The sequence below is a fragment of the Lepidochelys kempii genome, chromosome 2 (assembly GCF_965140285.1).
Source record: "Lepidochelys kempii isolate rLepKem1 chromosome 2, rLepKem1.hap1, whole genome shotgun sequence".
Lineage (NCBI taxonomy): Eukaryota > Metazoa > Chordata > Testudines > Cheloniidae > Lepidochelys > Lepidochelys kempii.
In genome coordinates, this window is record NC_136381.1 from 148,808,036 (window position 1) to 148,831,769 (window position 23,734).

General features: G+C 43.5%; 1 protein-coding gene across 6 annotated transcripts in view; it reads right to left on the bottom strand.

Moving 5' to 3' along the window:
* TERT (telomerase reverse transcriptase) overlaps positions 1-23,734 on the bottom strand; it is a 130,940-nt gene that overhangs the window by 88,782 nt on the left and 18,424 nt on the right. For all 6 annotated transcript variants that reach the window (XM_073332439.2, XM_073332441.2, XM_073332442.2 and 3 more), the window contains exons 6-7: positions 23,263-23,424; positions 20,236-20,331 (exon numbers count right to left, since the gene is read on the bottom strand). In XM_073332439.2, the coding sequence (XP_073188540.1) occupies positions 20,236-20,331; positions 23,263-23,424 (258 nt within the window). The remainder of the gene's footprint in view (positions 1-20,235; positions 20,332-23,262; positions 23,425-23,734) is intronic.

Here is a 23,734-nt window from a genome sequence, read left to right on the forward strand (position 1 = left end):
TGACACCTGCTCTACCAGCATCACAGGAAGGATTTGTGTTCAGTGTATGCCCCAAAGTGCCAGGATACTGTCATGTTGTCTGAGTTTTTGTGAATTCCACAGATCCTAAGATACCACACCCTGAAAGTGAGCTTTCCAGTCAAGCATGGATGAGTCTTTTGTGACCAGTGCAAATGGAGTTGGATGGCTGAATAATATTCCTGCTAATTCATTCTCTGTAGGCATCCACCAAAAGAGTTTTTGCAACACTTTGATGGGATAGTCATATGTCTCTGCTCTGTCCTTGTCTGGGGTGTGCACTTGGGCCAGCTAGTGTTGTACGGGTCTAAGGTGAAGCCTTGCATGGAGTATCAAATGTAGAGATCATGATCATGCACCTGACAAATCTGAGGGTGAACCTTGTTTTTTGGCATATCTGATGCTATAGGATCTGTATAGCTTGTAGTACCTGAAGAAATCACTCTTCTGGGAGGAAAACTCTTCCTATGGTCAATTTTTGACACAGGACCAAGTGTGATTTTTCCAGCTGCTTTCCAATCCTTGCACATGAAATCAGTGGCAAATTAGAGCTATAGAGTGAAGGAGCTCCTGACATGAACTGGCCTTGAGCAACCTGTCATCCAAGCAGGCAAACACAGTGCACCCCTTGTTTTCTCAGATGTGTTGATGCTACTGCCAGACACTGTGAACATTCTAAGCACAGTAGACAGGTCAAAGAGGGTAAATGTTTATTGAAAGTGTTTGTTCTCAATGCAGAAACAGGTATTTTTTGCAGGTAATGCCTATCTGGAAGTAAGAAACCTTGAGATCGAGAGCTGAATACCCGTCTTCTTGGCACAGGGAGGAGATGGTTATATCTACAGACAGCGTTCTGAACCTACATATCTGTTCTGTTGTCTCATGTATAGGATTGGGTAGAGGCAGTTTCCTTTCTTGTGGATCACAAAGTATTAAGTAGAAGCTCTTCCTCAGAAACTTCCGAGGAACTCTCTCGGATAGGAGGCACCTGACAACTCTTCAAGAAGAGGTCTCATGAGAAGGATCCTGGAAAAGGATTGGGAAAGGTGAGGTTAGGAGATGTTCTGGTGATGAATTCAATGGAGTAACTCTGACATACCCAGTGATACAATGTGATCTCATACCTGGCTTTGCAGATGACCCCTAAACACACACACACACACACAATAAAGAGGCTGTAGAGAAAGGGTATATTGTGCAGGATGCTGATATGTGGCTCTCAATCATAATGTCAAACCTACAATTTAGAGGCAAATGCAGCAATGTGGGTGGAGCCAATTCAATAGGTCTTCTGCTTCCCTTGCTATTTCAGGGAATAAGCTGGGTGAGATGCTGGCTATGCTGGTTGACAAAGCTGGTCTGTAGTATCTGAAGGAAGTGTACAATCATGAGTCCTTGAGAAGGCTGAGTTGAACCAAAAGGACCTTATGCAAGTTCCTGAGAGTCTTGTAAATTCTTTCACAGAAAATGTCTTTTCCATCAAAAGGTCCTCTATTAGGCCATGCATCTCAGGAGTAAGGCCTCATATCTCAACCAGAAGTGTCTCTTCACAGGAGATCCCAGTAGCTGAACAGGGAGAAGTGTCATAAGCTGGCTGAAGTCCATAAAGGGTCAGAGGCTGCAATCTTTCCTTCTGAGGCTAGATCTTTCACCAGCTATTTCCTTTCCCTCGGGGACCAAATCCAAGTAGCTTCCCACAGGCCATACTGGTAATGTGCTAGCATTCTTTGATAGCTGATAGTATGCAGACCCAGAGAAACATGCCTTAATGCTGACACAGTTCAGTCTACATCCTCTTTCAGTCACAGAAGAGGAGTGAGAGGTCTTTGTGCTCGGATTTCTCAACAATTGCTGCAACCACCAGGAACTTCGCATTGGAGTGGTAAAGTAAGAAGGAAAAGTCCTGAGTAGGAACCAGATACAGCCTATTGTATCTACTGAAGACTGCTGACGATGATGAGGGGGGTGTAAAGCCAGACATTTCCAGCTGTATCAAGTAGACACTGTAAGTAGGTAGGAAATTTTAATCTTCAGTTTTTGGCAGAAAGATGTGAAATAAAGGACCAAGTTTTCAGTTGGCGCCTCAACAGTGTACAGCTGAGTCTATTCGCCATCCTGTTTAGCCATTCTTGAAGCTAGTGGAATTCACCTGGTGGGGATGTAATGTTCTCACATCTGGTGATGTTTCACTAGTAATCTGCAGGGATATCATCATCATCTTTCATGTAAACACCTCCCATGGTATCCAGGTTTGTAGGTCTCTGGTTATCTGGAGTTGCAAGTAGCAGTAGCAAAACTGGTGCCAGAGCCAACGGGACCTAGGCAAGACCACTGGTTGCTTAGGCCGCAGCACAGGCTGAGGTGGTGCTGGCAGGGCCAGGTTTGGTGCCAGCAGGGTTGGACATTGTGACAAAGGCACTAGGAGCTGAGAGGGAAGAGTAGTGAATGTGCCCAAGTATGGTAAGCATACTGAGGCCATTGATGGTGGGCCTGATAGTCTCAACTGAGCCAGATCAAAGAGGCTTTTGCCATGTCCTATAGTGCAGGCTACAACACATTTTGCTTGGGCCAGTGTAGAAAGTCCCCTTAATCATCTGGTACTGAAGGGGTATTTGGTGAAATCAGGTGATAGAGTGTGGAGGAGGCTGGAAAGGTTTTTCCCCCTGGCTTTTCAGAGATCAAACAGCCTGAAAATTGAAAGTAAAGTCAAATGCTGATTGTGGAGTCTCAGGGGTCTGATACAAAAGATGACCCTTTGGTCTCAGCAATACCCAGTGCACATATGGAATATGCATTGGGGAACATGGGCTCTCTTGTGGTGCCACAGGTACTTGGAGGGTTGAGTTGTTTCTTTGTTCAAACTTTCCTAGGATTGGTTGGAGTCTCTTTATCCAAACTGTCTCATTCAAGTCAGATCTTGTTTCTTCTCTGGCTTCTTGAAAGGAAGAACAATGCTATGGCAGCAGAGTGCCTGGTACCAAAAAGGAGTGAGCTGCTGATGGAGCCACTTCCCCTTCAGTCCAGTGAACTCAGAGCACCTGTGCACATTTTGACATTGCTGACAACTCTCAGTACCAAGGACAACTCCCGAAGTTAAGAAGATGCTGATCATAGCAAGGCCTTTGAAGATCCAGCGTCTTTCTGGATGTTGGTGCCAAAGACAGCAACAACTTGGAATTCAGCAGGGGTGAGGTTTTGCCCACTTAGTGGAGGAGGGCTTCGTGCTGACATGGGTCTGTGAGGGCCCACATTATCAGCCTGGTTGACTGTTGCAAAGACTGTAGGTATTAGCACCTCCCCAGGCAGGTGCTCTCTCAATTTAAGTTGCTGTTACCAGTGTGTTCTAGAAAGGCCTTACAGACTCAGCTCTGTAACAGGCTGCAGTCCTCACCCAAAAATACTAAACAGTGCACATGAATGTCCAATTTCAGGTATGTAGAACAGCAGGTGGTCCAGAGCTTACAGCCCTTTTTAGCCTCTGTCAGTCATTATAGTTGTGCAGCCTCCAAGCCAGAAGAGAGCAGTCCTTTTTTCTCAGAGGGAAAGGGCTAACACTGACTAAACTAAACTAATCACTAGCGAGGTTCATAACACTCTTTGCTATGAAAGAGAAGAAACAAACAGGTGAAGGCCACAATCCTTTATATGACACTTAGATGTTTAAGATTAACATCATTAGGGGAGCTTATGTAATCCTAACTCACATGGCTTTGGTGGAGGCTCTGTGACTCAACACAAGGGGGCACCATATCCTACAAATGGGAATGCACAAAGGCCCTCCAAGGCCTACAGATTTTACTTTTGGACTCAATTCAGTATTTCTTAAATAAAACAGATTCACTGAGTAGAACTGAGAGCAAAATTTAGTACTCCAACACCTAAATGCTGTGTTAGATGATACCAGTTTATCTTGTAAAGAAGCAAACCAAAGATCAAGTTGCAACTCAGTATATTTAATCAGAAGAGGCCCTATACTTCCCCCCAACCTCTGGATGTTGTTGTAGCCTTTGTAGAGCAGGTGACTCAGATCAGCTAAATCACAACTCCCTACCAGCCTGGAATATAGCAAGTTTTATTCATCTGAAAGTATCTTGGCTACCTTGAAACCCTGTATGTCTCTCTCTCTCTCACACACACACACACACACACACACACACACACACACACACACACACACGTGTATATCTCATCTTCCCCACTATTTTGCTCTGTGAAAACAGAATTATAGATAGTTACTCTTATCACAGCCAACATATGCAATTTCCTTTCTAGACCATATCTGGACTTAGAACTAAATAAAAGCAATATAGTTGACTGGTTCCAGTGAAAGTCTATTCCCCTTAGGTATGAAGTGTAGAACTGGCCTGAGGACTATCTTTTCAGGAAAAAGCTGTATGAATGTTACTTTAATGAAAAAGCTTCCAACCCATTGACTCCCTCAGTAATTTAATTATCAGAAGAAAGACTGTAGGTTACAAAATAGAGATACTTCTGACAAGGATTAAAATCAAACTTTCATGAGAGCTTCCTATAGAACGTCAAAGCCACCACTGTTTCAAAGGCTGTGTGATGACAGGTGGCTGCTCCAGAACATTGACTTCAAGGAAGGGTTAACAATGGCTTTAAGGAAGTGAGAGATATGAGCATTTAATAAAATAGAATGAGGTTTGTTACAAGATCAAAAACCTGAACCTTTAAGAAACTGATTTTCTGACCTTTTTAATACCTCCTAAGATATACTCCAAAGTGTCCATTAGGTGGAGAATCAACTCTATCAAAAGCATGGCATGAAATCTTTCCTAGACTTTAGCAGAAATAAGGCATGCCTTAGGAGATTCAACTGTTCTGGTTCCAGCTGGACAGCTTCAACCAATATAAATCAGAGTAAGTACATGGACCTTGAAATTGAAGACAATCCATAGTCCATTGGCACATGCATTAGCCTGCAGAATCAGGGTCACTAATGATAGTCATGGATACATAATCCTTGCACACTTTTCTGTCTCTCAGAGGGAATGAAGGAAAAAAGCATGCAAGAGAATGAGAGTCAAACTATCTTCCATGTATGCACACATGTGGATATCATGATGGGAAGAGGAGGTTACTTACCTGTAACTGGAAGTTCTTTGAGACGTGTGGTCCCTACCTGTATTCTACTGTGATTATGCATGCACACTATGCATCCGGATTCTGAGAATTTTAGAGTAGTGTCTGATGGTCCACGCATGCGCCCTGGCTCACCTTGTGCCTCTGTCTGAGGGGATAAATGGCAGAGCAGACCAACCACCACTCCAGTTTCTTTTCTGGCATGAATTAGATAAGATCCAAAGCAGAGGGGAAGGAGGGTGGACAGTGGAATACAGATAGGGGCCACACATCTCGAAGATTCTACAGTTACAGGTAAGTAACCTCCTCCCCTTCTTTGAGTGATGGTCCCTATTGTATTCCACTATGGGTGACTGACAAGCAGTACCTAAGTAGAAGGAGGGTGCAAGGAAGTAGACGGTAGGGCTGAGTGTAATACCGCCATCCCAAAGGAGACAATCAGCAGACGAGTCCTGCACCAAGGCATAATGTCTTGCAAATGTGTGAACAGAGCCCCAAGTGACCACTTTATGGATGTCCAATAGGGGTGCCTCCTGAAGAGACGCCATAGTTGTTGCTTTTGCTCTGGTGGAATGAGCTCTTACCCCATGGGCAGAGGGGAAGGTTTGATAGCGAATGGAGAACACAGCCAGAAAGCCAATCGGAGATTCTGTGGGTGAAGATCATGTGCTCTCCGACTCTTTCTGCTACAGCAACAGTCTCAGGGATTTCTTGTTTGCTTTTGTTCTGTGCAGGTAAAAGACGAAGGCCCACCAAACACTAAGGGAGTGGAGTCTTTGTTCATCTGCAGAAGCATGCAATTTTGGGAAGATCAGAGGTAAGTGAACTGATTGGTTACAGTGAAATTCTGAAACTACCTGGAGGTGAATTTGGGGTGCAGACACAAAGAAACCTTATCCTTACAGAATACAGTGTATGGAGAATCTGCCACCATCACTCCAAGTTTGCCAGCTCTTCTAGCTGAGGTGACTGCTACAATGAAAGTGACCTTCATTAAAAGGAGAGACATGGAGCAAGAAGCAAAAGTGGGGCGGGAGGGGGAGAGAGCTGTGTGTGTGTGTGTGTGTGTGTGTGTGTGTAAAAAGGCTTCTGAGTACTGAGAGAACAAGGTTTACGTTCCACAGGGGAGTAGGCTTCAGAATAGATGGGAAGGTTCTTAGTAGGCTTTTCCAGAATCTACTGGTCAATGGATGTGTGAAGACCAAGTAGCCCTGAGGTGGATGGTATGCAGTGCTCGCGACCAAGTGGACTCTCAAGGAGCTGATGTACAAACCTGATGTATTAGATATAGTCCAAGATGAGAGGAATATCTGTAGTTTCTGGGAGAATGCCTCTTTGATGTGCCAAAGAAGAAAAGTGCTTCTATTTAGCTAGGTAACATTTTCTAGAGTCCTTTCTACTATAAAAGAGGATGACTTGTATGGCTGTGGAGCATGAACGTTCTAAGGATGATACCCATTCAAATACCATTTGTATTTGTTATTTGTTGGGAATCATTAGGAAAGGGATAGATAAGAAGACAGAAAATATCATATTGCCTCTATATAAATCCATGGTATGCCCACATCATGAATACTGCATGCAGCTCTGGTCACTCCATCTCAAAATAAATAAATAAATAAAGATATTGGAATTGAAAAAGGTACATACAGAAAGACAACAAAAATGATTAGGGGTATGGAACAGTGTCCGTATGAGGAGAGATTAATAAGACTGGGACTTTTCAGCTTGGAAAAGAGATGACTAAGGGGGGGAGGGGATATGATAAAGGTTTATAAAATCGTGACTGGTATGGAGAAAGTAAATAAGAAAGTGTTATTTACTCCTTCTCATAACACAAGAATTAGGGGTCACCAAATTAAATTAATAGGCAGGAGGTTTAAAACAAACAAAAGGAAGAATTTCTTCATACAACTCACAGTCAACCTGTGAAACTCATTTCCAGAGGAAGTTATGAAGGCCAAGACTATAACAGGGTTCAAAAAAGAACTAGATAGGTTCATGGAGGATAGGTCCATCAATAGCTATAGCCGGGATGGGCAGGGATGGTGTCCCTAGCCTCTGTTTGCCAGAAGCTGGGAATGGGCAACAGGAGATGGATCACTTGATGATTAACTGTTCTGTTTATTCCCTCTGAAGCACCCGGCATTGGCCACTGTCTGAAGACAGGATAATGGGCTAAATGGACCTTTGGTCTGACCCAGTATGACCGTTCTTACGTACCATGCCCTGAGGCGGAGTGGATGTGGACCCACTGGAGTGGATTTGATTCTTGCTGTTCCACTGGGTCAGGAGCTTTCCAAATGAAGAAATGTTGGGAGGATGATTGGTGGTTGGGATGCCATGCATAGGAAGTTTGGAAACCAGAACTGTCTAGGCCAGTATGGTGCGATCAGGATGACCCATGCTCTGCACTGCTGAGCATATTTTGAACAGAACTCCGACCAAATAAAAAGCAGAGCGTTGCCCTGGGAGCTGCAATTCATCAAAGAGGAGGTCATTCTGGCCCCTCCTTGGGAATCCTGACACATGAAGCCATGACTACCTGAGCATGACAATGGCAGTAGCCATAGCTCTAGAGGAGGTATCAGCAGCATCGACTGCAGATTGGAGTGCAGTCCTGGCTTTCAGTTTGCCTACATCTATCAGAGCTCTGTCCTGCTGTGGAAAGCTGTCAGTAAACTCCACAAATTTGGTCTAATTCAGGAAATCGTACTTAGCAATTAGCACCTGATAATTGGCTATCCTGAACTGGAGGCTGGATGATGAGCCTAACTTTCTCACTAGCAGATCCAGGCGTTTGCCCTCTTTGTCAGCAGGAGTAGACTGGGGATGTTGCTGTCTAGCCCTTTTAGAAGCGTCATGGACTGCCGGTGAGTTGGGAGCAGGATGAGAAAGCAAACATTCCCCTCCTTTGGTTGGCACATAACAACGCTTCTCTGCCCTTTTGGGGGTAGGAGCACAGGGGACAAGTGTGTGCCAAACTGTCCTAGCTGCCCCCAATATGGCTTCATTAATGGAGAGAGCTATTTTGTTGGGTCTGGATGAGTGGAGAATGACTAAGATTTTGTGCTGAGAGTCCTGGATCTCCTCAAGAGGAATCTGAAGCTCTCCAGCAACTCTGGGGAGAAGGCTCTGGAACTGCCTGAAGTCTTTTTGGAGTGGGGAGGAGATGTAGGAGTTACCTCTTCATCCAGGGATGAAGATGGCAATCTTTCTGGTTCCAGCTGAACTGTCTGATCCAGAGTGCAATGTTCCTCCTCCTCCTCCACCGAATCCAGGGGCAGATCTGAGGATCCCCTTAGAGGGAAAGCAAGGGGTGACTCCCTGGCAGATTTGATCAAGACTGCAGGGGGTTACTGGTCCCAAGGCCCCCAGTACAATGAGTAGGAGGGGTCAATAAGTCGTCACAGGGGCTCCCATGGCATGGGATACCAGTGGCTGAGTTAGATGAGGCAGAGGTTGGTCACAAACCAGTGCAGGTCTTTTGGGCAGTGGAGGACACTTGGACAGGGGGAAAGGTTCATTGGGTGGTTCAGAATCTCCCAATGAAGAGAAGGCTGATTCCAGTTCCAATAGCACTACCTTCAGTGCCATTGGAGGGGAAATGTATTCCATGAATGGGACAGGTGATAAACTCCTTCCAGTGGTTGAGTCCCTCGGAGGTGGTGATATCTCCCTGGAGACTAAGGCAACCAATGGAGGAGGGGATTCCAGATTCAGGAGAGTAAAAATGTCCTGTGAGGTGCGGCAGTGAGAAGGAAGTGGAGAGGCGATCAATCTGCCCAGCCCTTTAACCCTCAGATGCAGACATGAGGTAAGCCAGGACCCATGCATCGACCTGACTGTGCTTTCAAATTCTCTGGGTCCAGACACATGGTGCGCATGCATAACCCACAGTGAAATACAATAGGGATCATCACTCAGAGAAGAACAGAGACTAAAGTCTTTTGGAATGGGATACAAATAGCCCCTCCACCCCATTCTCTGGGGCAGATACCATCTGTATTTGCTCAAATATTTTCTGATTGAATTTCCATTCTTCTCCTTCCAGTTCTCAGCAGTTAACCCAGTAAACTTGCATTGCCCTCTACATAAGCAGCCCTGACTGAACAACCCTGACTGGCATATGACCCAGAATCCAACTGGTTTTGAAACTTAAAACTGACAGGTTAGAACAGAACAAAAGAAGTCTAACTAAGCAGCCATGGCTAATATGGCGCATTAGATTTAGTGCATGTTGCAAAGACCTTGGAATTATGTGACACTGCTTCCCATTAGTGCTATCCCCCCTCAGAGTCCCCACCAGGCCCCTACAAACGGAGCAGCAACCTCCAATCTATTTAAACATGAAATTTAACTTACTCTGAGCTAAAATTTTCAACTTTGGGGGTGGAAACGAAGATATTTGAAGACGAAGCAGCTCTTAGAAATGTACTAGGAAGGAGCTTCTGGTTGATGTTGAAGCCTTGTTGTTCAACAACAGGCTACTGGACAGACTACTGGATATGAAGCACTAAGATGTTGAATGATGAAACTTGCTAAATGGGCACCCAGGTACATTGTGTACTTGCATGCCTGCCTCAGTCTTGCTCCTAGTGCAGAAGAAAGACCTAGGGTCATTACTTGGAATAGTGTTGGATAGAAGCACAGGATGTACGGCTGTATAAGCATGTTGATAAATGAAGCAGAGAAAGGCTATATCTACACTACATCAGTCTGGACTACAGGGGTGTGAAATGCAGCATGCACAAAAGTGCTGTGCTGTAACTACCCCATGTGGACACTGCTACTGCCAACTAAAAGGTGCCTAGTTTGCGTTAACATAGTTCTGAAAAGACTACATCACCATGAACTACGCCAGGGGTGGGGAAACGTTTTGGCCCGAGGGTGCGTCCCCAAACAGCCTGGCCCCCACCCCCTATCTGCCCCCTCCCACTTCCCACTCCCTGACTGCCCCCCTCAGAAACCCCGACCCATCCAACCCCCCCTGCTCCTTGTCCCCTGACCGCCCCCTCCCAGGACCCCCCGCCCCTAACTGCCCCTCAGGACTCCACCCCATCCAACCCCCCTGTTCCCAGTCCCCCAACCCCTATCCACACTCCCATCCCCTGACAAGCCCCCCGGGACCCCACGCCTATCCAAGCCCCTTGTTCCCCATCCCCTGACCACACACCCCCGCAGAACCTCCGACCCATCCAACCGCCCTCTGCCTGGCCCCCAGGACCCTCTGCCCCTTATCCAACCCCCCAGACCCCTTACCATGCCACTCAGAGCGGCATTTCTGACAGCCATGCTGCCCACCCAGAGCCAGACATGCTGTCACTCTGCTCGACAGGAGCTCCCAGCCCCGCCGCCCAGAGTGGTGCCCGTGCGGCAACGTGACTGCAGGGGAGAGGGGACGGTGGGAGAGGGGCTGGGGGCTAGCCTGCCTGGCCGGGAGCTCAAGGAATGGGCAGGATGGTCCTGCGGGCCGCATGTGGAGATGGACTTGGAGTTGCTGCTAGCAAGAGATGTAAAGAGTAACAAGAAGGGTTTCTTCAGATATATTAGAAACAAGAAGAAAGTCAAGGAAAAAGTGTGGGCCCCTGACTGAACGAGGGAGGCAACATAGTGACAGAGGATGTGGAAAAAGGTAATGTATATAATGCTTCTTTTGCCTCCGTCTTCACGAACAAGGTCAGCTCCCAGACTACTGCACTGGGCAGCACAGCATGGGGAGGAGGTGACCAGCCCTCTGTGGAGAAAGAAGAGGTTCAGGACTATTTAGAAAAGCTGGACGAGCACAAGTCCATGGAGCTGGATGCGCTGCACCTGAGGGTGCTAAAGGAGTTGGCAGATGTGATTGCAGAGCCATTGGCCATTATCTTTGAAAACTCATGGTGATCAGGGGAGGTCCCGGACGACTGGAAAAGGCTAATGTAGTGCCCATCTTTAAAAAGGGGAGGAGGAGGATCTGGAGAACTAAAGGCCAGTCAGCCTCATCTCAGTCCCTGGAAAAATCATGAAGCAGGTCCTCAAGGAATCAATTTTGAAGCACTTAGAGGAGAGGAAAGTGATCAGAAACAGTCAGCATGGATTCACCAAGGGCAAGTCATGCCTCACTCATCTAATTGCCTTCTATGACGAGATAACTGGCTCTGTGGATGAGGGGAAAGCAGTGGACATGTTGTTCCTTGACTTTAGCAAAGCTTTTGACCCAGTCTCCCACAGTATTCTTGCTAGCAAATGAAAGAAGTATGGGCTGGATGAATGGACTACAAGGTGGATAGAAAACTGGCTAGATCATTGGGCTCAACGGGTAGTGATTAATGGCTCCATGTCTAGTTGGCAGCTGGTATCAAGCCTCAAGGGTCAGTCCTGGGGCCGGTTTTGTTCAATATCTTCATTAATGATCTGAAGGATGGCGTGGACTGCACCCTCAGCAAGTTTGCAGATGACACTAAACTGGGAGGAGAGGTAGATATGCTGGAGGGTAGGGATAGGATAGAGAGGACCCTAGACAAATTAGAGGATTGGGCCAAAAGAAATCTGATGAGGTTCAACAAGGACAAGTGCAGAGTCCTGCACTTAGGACGGAAGAATCCCATGCACCGCTACAGACTAGGGACCAAAAGGCTAGGCAGCAGTTCTGCAGAAAAGGACCTAGGGGTTACAGTGGACGAGAAGCTGGATATGAGTCAACAGTGTGCCCTTGTTGCCAAGAAGGCTAACGGCATTTTGGGCTGTATAAGTAGGGGCATTGCCAGCAGATCGAGGGACGTGATCGTTCCCCTCTATTCGACATTGGTGAGGCCTCATCTGGAGTACTGTGTCCAGTTTTGGGCCCCACACTACAAGAAGGATGTGGAAAAATTGGAAAGAGTCCAGCGGAGGGCATCAAAAATGATTAGGGGACTGGAACTCATTACTTATGAGGAGAGGCAGAGGGAACTGGGATTGTTTAGTTTGCAGAAGAGAAAAATGATGGGGGATTTGATAGCTGCTTTCAACTACCTGAAAGGGGGTTCCAAAGAGAATGGATCTAGACTGTTCTCAGTGGTAGCAGATGACAGAACAAGGAGTAATGGTCTCAAGTTACAGAGGGGGAGCTTTAGCTTGGATATTAGGAAAATCTTTTTCACTAGGAGGGCGGTGAAGCACTGGAATGGGTTACCTAGGGAGGTGGTGGAATCTCCTTCCTTTGAGGTTTTTAAGCTCAGGCTGGACAAAGCCCTGGCTGGGATGATTTAGTTGGGGATTGTTCCTGCTTTGAGCAGGGGGTTGGACTCCTGAGGTCCCTTCCAACCCTAATATTCTATGATTCTATGAGTGTGCCTTACTGACAAATTTAAAGTCGAGATCCAGAAATAGGAAGAAAACTCTGACTTGCTTGGCAATCACAAGGAATCTGGAAATAAAAGCCTCTATCAGTGGTGACTATAATATATACTCTCCAAATAGAAGTTTCTGCAGATTACAGATTACAGGAACAGATTACAGATTTTAAAGGAGTTTATAAAAGGGGCTTTCTGAAACTCCATGAATCATCCCTCTTCTTTTTTAGAGCCCATTTCTTGGTTGGGTAACTGTCACCGAAACAGAAAAAGGGTTTAACTCTTGTTGAATGGACTCCTGGATTAGCAAGATACAGTGGAAAAGCCTGACTGAGGTTCTGGGTCCCCATTGGAACAAAATTAGGTAAAGAACTGAAGAGTTTACCAAGCCTGAAAATTCCAAATTGTGGTGCTGTAGCTTTAAGCTTCCCAGTAATTCCCAGGATGTGTGAGGATATTGCCTTGCTGAGAGCTGATCATTTCTTTTTAACTCTTTAAAGGAATTCTATTAACTTCATCTCACTAAAAGCAGCTTCAATGAGATTTGCCTCTGGAAGTGGTATCCAGACAGACCTCCAGGATAAGATTCTACATAAAGAAGTATTGCAAAAAAGAACAGAAAATCTGGTTGTCTTATGAGGCTACATTTTGGAAGCACTAGTTGCAACCTTGTAGCTAAAGCTGAGTTCTATTTTGCATAGAAGGATTAAACCTTTGCTTTGCATAAAATATAGTATCCAGTATTAAACCTGGAGCAGCTGATAGGAGATTTGATGAATAAAGAATTAAAGGAAGGTAACATAATGCCAATGAACATGGGTATATGGAAAACAGACACCGTGAAACTAATTTGGTATTATTTTTTTTTTAAAATGAGATGACAAGTTTAATTGATAAAGGTAATTGTGTTGATGTAATATACTCAGTCTTCTCTAAGGTATTTGATTTGGTACTGCATGACATTTTGATTAAAAATGCTAGAATGATATAAAATTAATATCACAGTGAATAGATTAAAAGCTGGTTAAATGATAGGTCTCAAAGTGTACTGTAAATGGGGAATCATCATTGAGTGGGTGTGCTCCTAGTGGGGTCCTGGAAGGATCTGTTTTTGACCCTATGCTATTTAAACATTTTTATTAATGACCTAAAAGAAAAAACAAAATAATCAATTATAAAGTTTGCAGATGACAAAAATTGGGGAAGTGGTAAATAATGAAGAGGACCAGTAATACAGAGCAATCTCAATTGGTTGGTAAACTGGACTCAAGCAAATATGTATTTTAATACACCTATAACTGTATACATCAAGGAATGAAGAATGTAGGCCATTACATGATGTGGGACTCTACTCTGGGAAACAGTGACTCTGAAAAAGATTGAGGGGTCATGGTGAATAATCAACTGACCATGAGTTCCCAGTATGACTCTGTAGCCCAAAAGGGTTAATGTGTTCATTAGATGCACATAAACAGGGGAATCTCGAATAGAAATAGAGAGGTTATTTTACCTCTGTATTTGTCATTGGTGTGATTGCTGCTGGAATATTGTGTCGAGTTCTGGCATCCACAATTCAGGAAGGATGCTGAAAAATTGGAGTGAAATCAGGTAATAGTCTCTGGAATAATAAAAGGATTAGACAACATGTCTTATTGTGATAGACTGAGCTCTTTGAGTCTATTTAGTTTAAAAAGGTTAAGGGATGAATTGATTGCAATCAATAAGTACCTAGATGGGGATAGGTGTAACACAATCCAATGTCTAGAAGTTAACGCTAGACAAAAAATTAAACTAAGGCATAAATAAGATAAAATAAATAAATAAAATAAGGCATAAATGTTTAACAGTCACAGTCATTAACTATTGGAAAAACATACCAAGGGGTGTCATTTTTATATCAAGATTGGATGTTTGGTCCCTTCTGGCTTGGAATCTATGAAACTTACAGCATTTATTCTGAATTTGAATGGAATAGCTGAGAATTTACAGGTAAATCCTTTAGTTTATAAATTAAAATGAATGTAAAATTTGGTCCCCTTTGACACAGATGTTAAATTTTAGTCTTTATTCCAAATTTTCTTAACAATAGAATAAAAAACACTTCAAAATTTCCACAATGAAAGTTAATTAAAATGTTATGCATAGACTATATCTGAAACTTAATTAAGTCTTGATGGCTAAGTTATTAACAGCTGTTATATCTCAATGTTATGATTATATACGATGCAGACAGATTCAGATCAACAGCTCAGATAACCCCTAAGTGAGGCCACTGTGACTAGAGCGGAGAGAAATTTTTTGGCTGAAACTTTTTTCACCAACAAAAGGCAGATTTTGTGACACAAACATTTCATGAAAGTTTTGCTGAATTGTTTGTGCAAAAAAAACAAATGCTGAAAAAGTCAGCATTTTGTTTTGACATTTTCTAAATGAAACATTTTTAGTTCAAAATGACATTTGGATTGTTTTTAAAATAAATAAACTGAAGGAATTTCAAAACAAAAAATGCTCAAAATCTACATGAAACATTGCACTTGAACTGAACTTTTACATACTTTTTTAGAATTGTCAGTGAATAAAAAAAATAAAAATCCATTCTTCACGCAGGTCTAACTGTGATATCGCAGCTAATTTGCATGAACAATTTTTTTCATATTGACTCAGTAATATGAGGGAGATTAGACATATGTCAAGAGTTCTCATTGGTAGATTACCTAGCTTAACTGTATTTTATATGAAGAATCCACAGCGGCAAGGTAGTTGGGTATCAGTGCTTGACAGGTTCCCAGCGGCACTGCGCTCAGTTTCACTGCATTTCACAGACATCAGGACTCAGCAATCAGGCTCCCCTGCTCCCCTCTTCAGATAGCAACAGTCTCAATAAGTCAATGCAAATTAAAGGTCAGATTCATCAATATGCTTCAGATGCTTTACCTACTCTGGTGATTCAAAGTAGCCATAAATCTAGCATAACTGGTGCACGCTGACTACTATGGCATACCAGTGAAGCTCCTTTTAACAGCTATTTTTTATTAAAGAAATTGATTTAAGGCTAATATGATGTATTTTACAATAATTAGATGTGACATGGTAGAATTTTCTATTTTTTGTTTTGTGTTCATGTGTAAACGTTTTCATAATAATAGTACTAATACAGGAAATTCCCAGAAAAAAGACTATGTTGAAATGGATTAAAGCTGAGAGTATGTACCAATAGTTTTAGAGTAAAAGTCATTACAAGGATGATGGAATTATTGCTGAACCACGCATTATAAACCCAGGAAAGTCAGAGTTAATGTTACACTGAAAAGAAACCTAAAAATTTTTGTTAAGATAAGAAAAAAGAGAGCCTGAGACATAAGCCGTTGTATCAGAGGCCTGGTATGAGGCAGGAGCTGCTCACAGAATCTGGCAAGAACAGGACTGACTGCAGAAATACACATTCCTAAGAAGCACTAGTGACTGAATGCTCACGCAAACACATCCCGATATCATGTGGCACCAGAACATCCCGATATCAAGGATGGTATAGAAACATTCCCCAAGGATAACAGGAACACACTGACACCTCTTAAAAGATAAGGTCAGGATGACAGTATGTAATAGAGATGTTTTGATCAAATCATAGAATATCAGGGTTGGAAGGGCCTCAGGAGGTCATCTAGTCCAACCTCCTGCTCAAATCAACGTGTACAATGTGATCGATGATAACTAGCAATGCCACAGGGCAGTAACTAACTATGTCAGAGGGGCAGCACTAATTTGTTTGTATCGGGGTATAAAGATGTACCTCAGAGGCGGTATCTTTGTCTAGCCCTTCACTGAGCTGGTCCATTGTTACGGGCATATATGTATTAATGGTCCAGTAGAGTCTGTGGGATACTAGTATCATGCTTTGTCGACGATTAACCTGGCTGGGTGCCTTTGTCCCTTAACAGATCTTGTGGTCACTGGGTGGTTTGCTCAAGGTCTGCCGTGCCAGCTGTCTGTGCAGGGCTGGGGCAGCACACAGAGGGAATACACACACCTAGCCAAACATCTAACCACACTTTGCAGGCACAGCCATAAACGAATGACAATCAGATTATGTTTACACACTCCCCCACATCAGTTCAAATCCTCACCTGGGCCCTGACTTGTCATGACACCCCTAGTAGCTGCTTCTATGGGGACTGAACAAAGGAACATAAGATCTAAATGCATAAGTCCCTACTCCTTCAGCTAAAGAACAAGGACCATACAAAAGTTAGTGGGCTCAAGTTAATGAGTGAAATTCCATGGCCTGTATTATATAGATCAGACTAGATCAGAGGTGGGCAAACTACGGCCCGCAGGCCACATCCGGCCCACAGGATCATCCTCTCCGGCACTTGAGCTCCCGGCTGGGGAGGCTAGCCCTGGCCTCTCTCCCACTATCCTCCCTCCCCTGCAGCCACGCGGGCACCACTCTGGGCAGGGGGGCTGTGAGCTCCTGGTGCCAGTATGTCTAGCTCCAGCCAGGCGGCATGGCTGCCAGACATGCTGCTCTGAGCGGCATGGTAAAGGGGTCGGGGCCAGGGGGTTGGATAAGGGGCAAGGGATCCCTGGGAGGCAGTCAGGGGCCGGTTGGATGGGGCAGAGGTTTTGCGGGGGGAGGGCAGTCAGGGGATGGGGAACAGGAAAGGTTGGATAGGCATGGGGTCCCATGGGGCAAGGGTGTGGATAGGGGGCAGGGGATGGGGAACAAGGGGGGGTTGAATAGGCATGGGGTCCCAGGGGGCTTGTCAGGGGGCGGGGTATAGATAGGGGTTGGGGGACTGGGAACGGGGGGTTGGATAGGGGGTGGGGTCCCAGGGGGCAGTTAGGGGTGGAGGGGCCAGGGAGGGGGCAGTTAGGGGACAAGGAGCAGGGGGGGTTGGATGGGTTGGAGGTTCTGAGGGGGGCAGTCAGGGGGTGGGAAGTGGGAGGGGGCAGATACCGGGTGAGGACCAGGCTGTTTGGGGAGGCACAGCCTTCCCTACCTGGCCCTCCATACAGTTTTGCAACCCCAATGTGGCCCTCAGGCCAAAAAGTTTGCCCACCCCTGGACTAGATGATGTAGTAGGAGAGAGAGCCTGGAGCACTAAGCCTGGTGCAAGATCTGAGACCTGACCCAGAGGCTGTGAAACCAAAGTCAGGCCATGTATTAAAGCAGATGCTCACAAGTTCACTGTCTGGTACATGAACTTGGCAACATTGTTGCTAGGTACTAGATAGTTAGATAAATATATTCCAGCTATTACAGATATATCCCAAACTAGTACAAGATCAGATGGTTTGACAAAATAATAAAGAGGTTTTGTCAAAGATGTTTTGTCCAAGATATCAGGAACAAGGAGAAGTAACAAACAGATATCATGAAACATGAAAGATAGTATGTAAATTGTTTATCCCAATTGTTTGCACTAGGACTGTACCTTGAGGGCAATAAACCTGGCCGAGTGCCGTTGTTACCGAACTGAGCCTGTGGTCTTTATGAGTAACACTGAGGTCTGCTGAGTTAGCAGGCTGCAGTATCTGCTAATACTGATAACACTGGAGCTCCAAGGACGGAAGCACTGAGCAGCCTGAACAGCATTACTGAGGCAATGGCATTTCAGCCCTCTACACTTAACAGATGACCTAATGGTCCCTTCTATCCTTAAAAATATATGGAAGTACAAGGCAGCAGCAGGCTCAGAAATCTCTGTGTGTTGTGTAGTCAGTCCAGCAGGACAAAGAGCCAGATAGGTTAAAGTATATTATATTTACATCTTCTGAAGCCCTCAGTTATTGTGGTAACATGTACATCTAATACACTGTCAACTTAAGCGTCCTGCCTTTGGATTGATGACTGCAGCAGGAAGAGATTTTATTATAACTTGTATTATCAGAACTCTTTTGGTTGTGACATTATTAACACGTCTTATCAGTGTCCAAAATGTTAATTTTTAAAACCATTAAAGGGGATCATAAAACATGCTGCAACTTCTAACGAAGTTTTCTCTAAACTATATATACTAAAGAATTACATACATAAGTTTCATATCTCATATGGTTTTATTATAATTTACAAGGGGTCCAAAAACAATGTTGCATGTAATGTTTTTTGAAATAAAACTCTAAGCTCAAACTGAATTTTCTACAATATTTTGAAGGAAAAGAAAAATCAAATAAGTTCACAAACGACAATCATTTTTCATTAATTCTCTCGCTCCAAAACACAGTTTATAGATAACTGTATCAGCCCCACTAAAATGAAGAATCTGGCACGGCCTCTACCATGGTGTCACTGCTACTTCACCATATTGCACTGGAAATTTTACCTAAATGGCTGACCAGAAAAACCAAACCCCTAAAACAATATTATATACATAACATACAACAACAAAACTATGTTAGAAGAACATTATTTAGGCAGCAAAGTTGAAGTATTCAAAAATTAGGAAATTCCAGACTGAAGGTTACACAAGAAACCTTAAGTTGGCTCCACCACATGTCCATCCTGTGTACTGAATGAGGCAGGGGTCCTATGCAAAAAAATAGTATATAATCACATAATTTAAGACTGTATCATAGTGCATGTGCCCTGCAGAGTGGGGCAGGGTGTCAAGACAAAGAATTAAGGTTAATTGTAGGCAACTGCAAACCTGGAATTTCCAAATTTTGGAGTGCTTCATTCTGCAATCTAAAATGTTATTTTAATTTCCTATGTTTGGTTTTGCTTTAGAGGAAAAAGCTACAAACAAATTCTACTATGTACAAGTACAAGCTGAGCCCTCCCCAACCCCCCTCCCCCCCCCAAATCATGCATCATTAGTACGGTTAATATTTTGTCACAGTTATTTTCGTAAAAGTCATGGACAGGTCATGGGCAAGAAACAAAAATTCATGGAAGGCCGTGACCTGTCCAAAACTTTCACTAAAAATAACCGAGGGAAAGAGCTGACTGCAGATGGGGGAATGACAGCCTGAGCCCCACCAGAGAGGGACTGACAGCTCCTGCCACTGCTGGGTGGGGGAGGGAAACAGCTTCCACCCCAGCTCCAGTCGCTGGGGGTAGGGGGACAGTTCCAGCCTCAGCTGCTCACAGATCTGGCCCTGGCCACAGGAGGGTGACAGCCTCAGCCACTGGTGTGGACAGCTCAGTGGTAGCCATTGGGGGAATGGGGACAGTTCCAACCCTAGCGGCTGATAGCTCCAGCTCTGGCCCCGCCCCAACTGCTGACAGCTGCGGCCCAAGCTGTGGGGTGGGGACAGCTGCAGCCACTGGAGGGAGTAGGGGGGGGAACAGCTCCAGTCTCAGCCACTGTGAGTTCAGGGACAGCTCCGGCCCTGGCTGCTGATAGATCTGGCCCCAGCCACTGGCAGCACCTCACCCCATCAATAGGACAGTGTGCATTGCTGCTGTTGTTCTAGCAGTAGTAACAGATTGGACTTAAAATGCTTGTATATTTAGGGGTTCTTTTTACTATATTTATTTATTTATCTGCATACTGCCAAAATTACTCTGAGAAACAAAAGCAAGAGAGAAGAAATGGCGTTTTGTAATTGTTTATATTTTAGCAAACATTGAACAGAAGTTCCAGGGAGAGAGAAAAGGCACTCAGTTAGCCCCGTCCCAATTATCAAAGGCCTGCGGCAAGCAAAGAAAAGGTCATAAGGATCTCTTATAACGGAAAGTGTTAGGCAAACTAAATAAAGGGGACACTACCAGCTCCCGCTCTAATATATGAATTAAGAATGAACTTATTTGATTTTCTTCCTCATTTGAAGAGAAATGTCTCATAACAGTTACCTGTTCAACTACTATGGCATTTTGCAGCGATGTAGTCTCTTGCAGATGGGACACAAATAATCTCATATGGGACATAAAATCCTTGAAAGTAGAAACCTGTATACCAAGAGTAAAGAAATGATAAAATTCAGCAAAAGATGTTTTAGTTAACAACAGTAATCAATAATCCTTGCAAGGTGGGGAAAATACCAAAGAAACCCATCACAGTAGCATTTAACTTCAAGAAGGGGAAACTACAAATAAAAAAGGAAGCTAGTTAAATGGAAATTAAATGGAACAGGCATAGAGTGAAATGCCTGCAAACTGCATGGATATGTTTTAAAAACACCATTATAGAGGCTCAAACTAAATTTATATCTCAAAATAAGAAGAAAAACAGTAAAGGACCAAAAAAAAAAAAAAAAGGCCACCATGGCTAAACAACAGAGTAAAAGACGAGGTTAGAAACAAAAAAAGGCATCCTTTTAAAATTGGAAGTCAAATCCTATTGAAGAAAACAGAAAGGTGCATAAATTCTGGCAAGTCAAGTGTAAAAGTATAATTAGGCAGGCTAAAAAAAAATTTGAAGAGCAACTGTAAAAGATAAAAAAATTTTGCTGTTCATTTTTGTAAGTATAAGAGAAGCAGGAAATCTGCCAGTCAGTGGGGCCATAAGACAATTGAGGTTCTAAAGTTGGACTCAAGAAAAACAAGGCCATTGCAGAAAAGCTAAAGAAGTTCTTCGCATTGGTCTTCACTGTGAAAGATGTGACGCAGATTCCGAAACCTGACCCATTTTTTTCAGGTGACAAATCTGAGGAACTATCCAAGACTAAGGTGTTAATAGAGAAGATTTTGGAACAAACTGATAAATTAAACAGTAATAAGTCACCAGGACCAGATGATGTTCATGCAAGAGTTCTGTAGGAACTCAAATGTGAAATTGCAGAACTACTAATTCTGTTATGTAACCTATCGCTTGAATCAGCTTCTGTACTGGATGACTGGAGAAGAGCTAATGTGATGGCAATTTTAAAAAATGGCTCCAGAGGCAATCCTGGCAATTATAGGCCGGTAAGACTGACATCAGTACCAGGCAAATTGGTTGACGCTATAATAAAGAACAGAATTATCAGATACATAGAGGAACATGATTTGTTGGGGAAAAGTCAACATGGTTTTTGTAAAGGGAAATGTCTCACCAATCTATTAGAATTTCTTTGAGGGGGTCAACAAATCTGTGGACAAGTGTGATGCAGTTGATACATGGAATTTCAGAAAGCCTTTGACAAGGTCCCTCACCAAAGGCTCTTAAGCAAAGTAAGCAGTCATGGGATAAGAGAGAAGGTTCTCTTGTGGATCAGTAACTGGTTAAAAGACTAGAAACAAAAAAGTAGGAATAAATGGTTAGTTTTCACAGTGGAAAGAAGTAAATAGCGAGGTCCCTACAAGGGTCCATACTGGGACCAGTGCTGTTCACCCTATTCATAAACAATCTGGCAAAAAGTGGTAAACAGTGAGGTGGCCAAGTCTGCAGATGATACAAAATTACTCAAGATCCAAAGCTGACTACAAAAGAATCTCACAAATCTGAGTCACTAGGCAATAAAATGGCAGATAAAATTTGATACTGATAAATGCAAAGTGATGCACATTGGAAAACATAATCCCAACTGTACATACAAAACGACAGAGTCTAAATTAGTTTTTAGCACTCAAGAAAGAGATCTTGAAGTCTTCTTCGATAGTTCTCAGAAAACATCTGCTCAATGTGCAGCAGAAGTCAAAAAAAGGTAACAATGTGAGGAACCATTAGAAAAGGGACAGACAATATGACAGAAAATATCATAATACCACTATATAAAACCATGGTATGCTCACACCTTGAATACTGCATGTCGTTCTCCTTGCACCATCTCAAAAAATATATATTAGAATTGCAAAAGGTATAAAGAACAGCAACAAAAATGATTAGGGGTATGGAACAGCTTCCATATGAGGAGAGATTAATAAGATTGGGACTGTTCAGCTTGGAAAGAGATGATTCAAGATGGGGAAGGGGATATGACTGAGGTCTATACAATCATGAATGGGATGGAAAAAATGAATAAGGAAGTGTTATTTACCCCTTCAAAGAACACAAAAATACACAAACAACATAAAAACACAAAAAAATGGTCACCCAATTAAATTAGTAGGCATCAGGTTTAAAGCGAAGAAAAGGAAGTACTTCTTCACACAATACACGTCAACCCATGGAACCTGTTGCCAGGGGATGTTGTGAAGGCCAAAAGTATAACTGGGTTCAAAAAAGAATTAGGCAAGTTCATTGAGAACAGGTCCATCAGTGGCTATTAGCGAAGATGGTCAGGGACGCAACCCCATGTTCTGGGTGTCCCTAACACTCTCACAGCCAGAAGCTGGGACTAGATGACAAGTGATGGATCATTTGATAATTGCCCTGTTCTGTTCATTCCCTCTGCAGCATCCAGCACCAGCCACTGTTGGAAGACAGAATATTGAGCTAAATGGACCAATGGCATGACCCAGCATGGCTATTCTTATGCTCAGTGGGCCTAATTCTGTTGTGCTACATTCCAACCCATTAACTTAACAGTCATTAAAACAATGGAAACTCAGAATGTCAGCCCAGATACAGTTTTCATATCACAAAGCAGAAAGTTGTTTAACACACAGCATAAGTCCTTTGTTACCACAATCTTGCATCATACTGTGACAGGCTGCAAGGGCAACAACAGCTACCTAGTAAAGAGGTAACTCAGACTTTCCCTTACTACTCACCTTGCAAAGGTGATCGGGGGAAGAAGACAGAAGAATAGCTGTTGGGAAGCTTGGGGGAACAGGCCTTGTCTCCTCCAGCAAGTTTCCCATATAAACTGTGGTTGTAGGTTTTGTTTTTTTAAGAATCTCCATGTATGTGGTAACTAGATAATTAAGCTAAGGCTTATTAATTAAAAAAGGATTAAACAGATATGTCCCAATACAGAAAAATGTTACTAGCAAGAATAAGAAATTAACTAGTCATACGTGTCTTCTATAGTATTTTCTGATTTGTCCATTCATGGTAATCTTGATCACTGCATAACGCCGTATGCAGTAGACTGTTCTTTTCTCAGGATCTAGGATTTGTGAGATCACTTCCACAAGTTTATCATGAGGAATAGTATCATAAGCCCCAGTGACATCAGCCTGAGATAGAAAAAAAAAACCCATATTATGCTACTGTAAGTACCAAGGCTTTGGAGCTGTGCTCTGGCTCTGCTCCAGCTCCAGGCAAAAACCTGCAGCTCCACTGCTCCACGCTCCAGCTCGTACACATAACAACAAAGCTAAGGTAAAAGGACAAAATTGCACAGAATGTATTAGGCCGGAGGATGCCTGTTGGGCCAGTTAGTCCAATTCAGTGACAAAAATGAAAGACTACTCTGTGTTCTTTATGTTGAATAATCTATTCCCATATTCAGACAAGTGGGGATATCCAAACCATCAGCTTTAACTG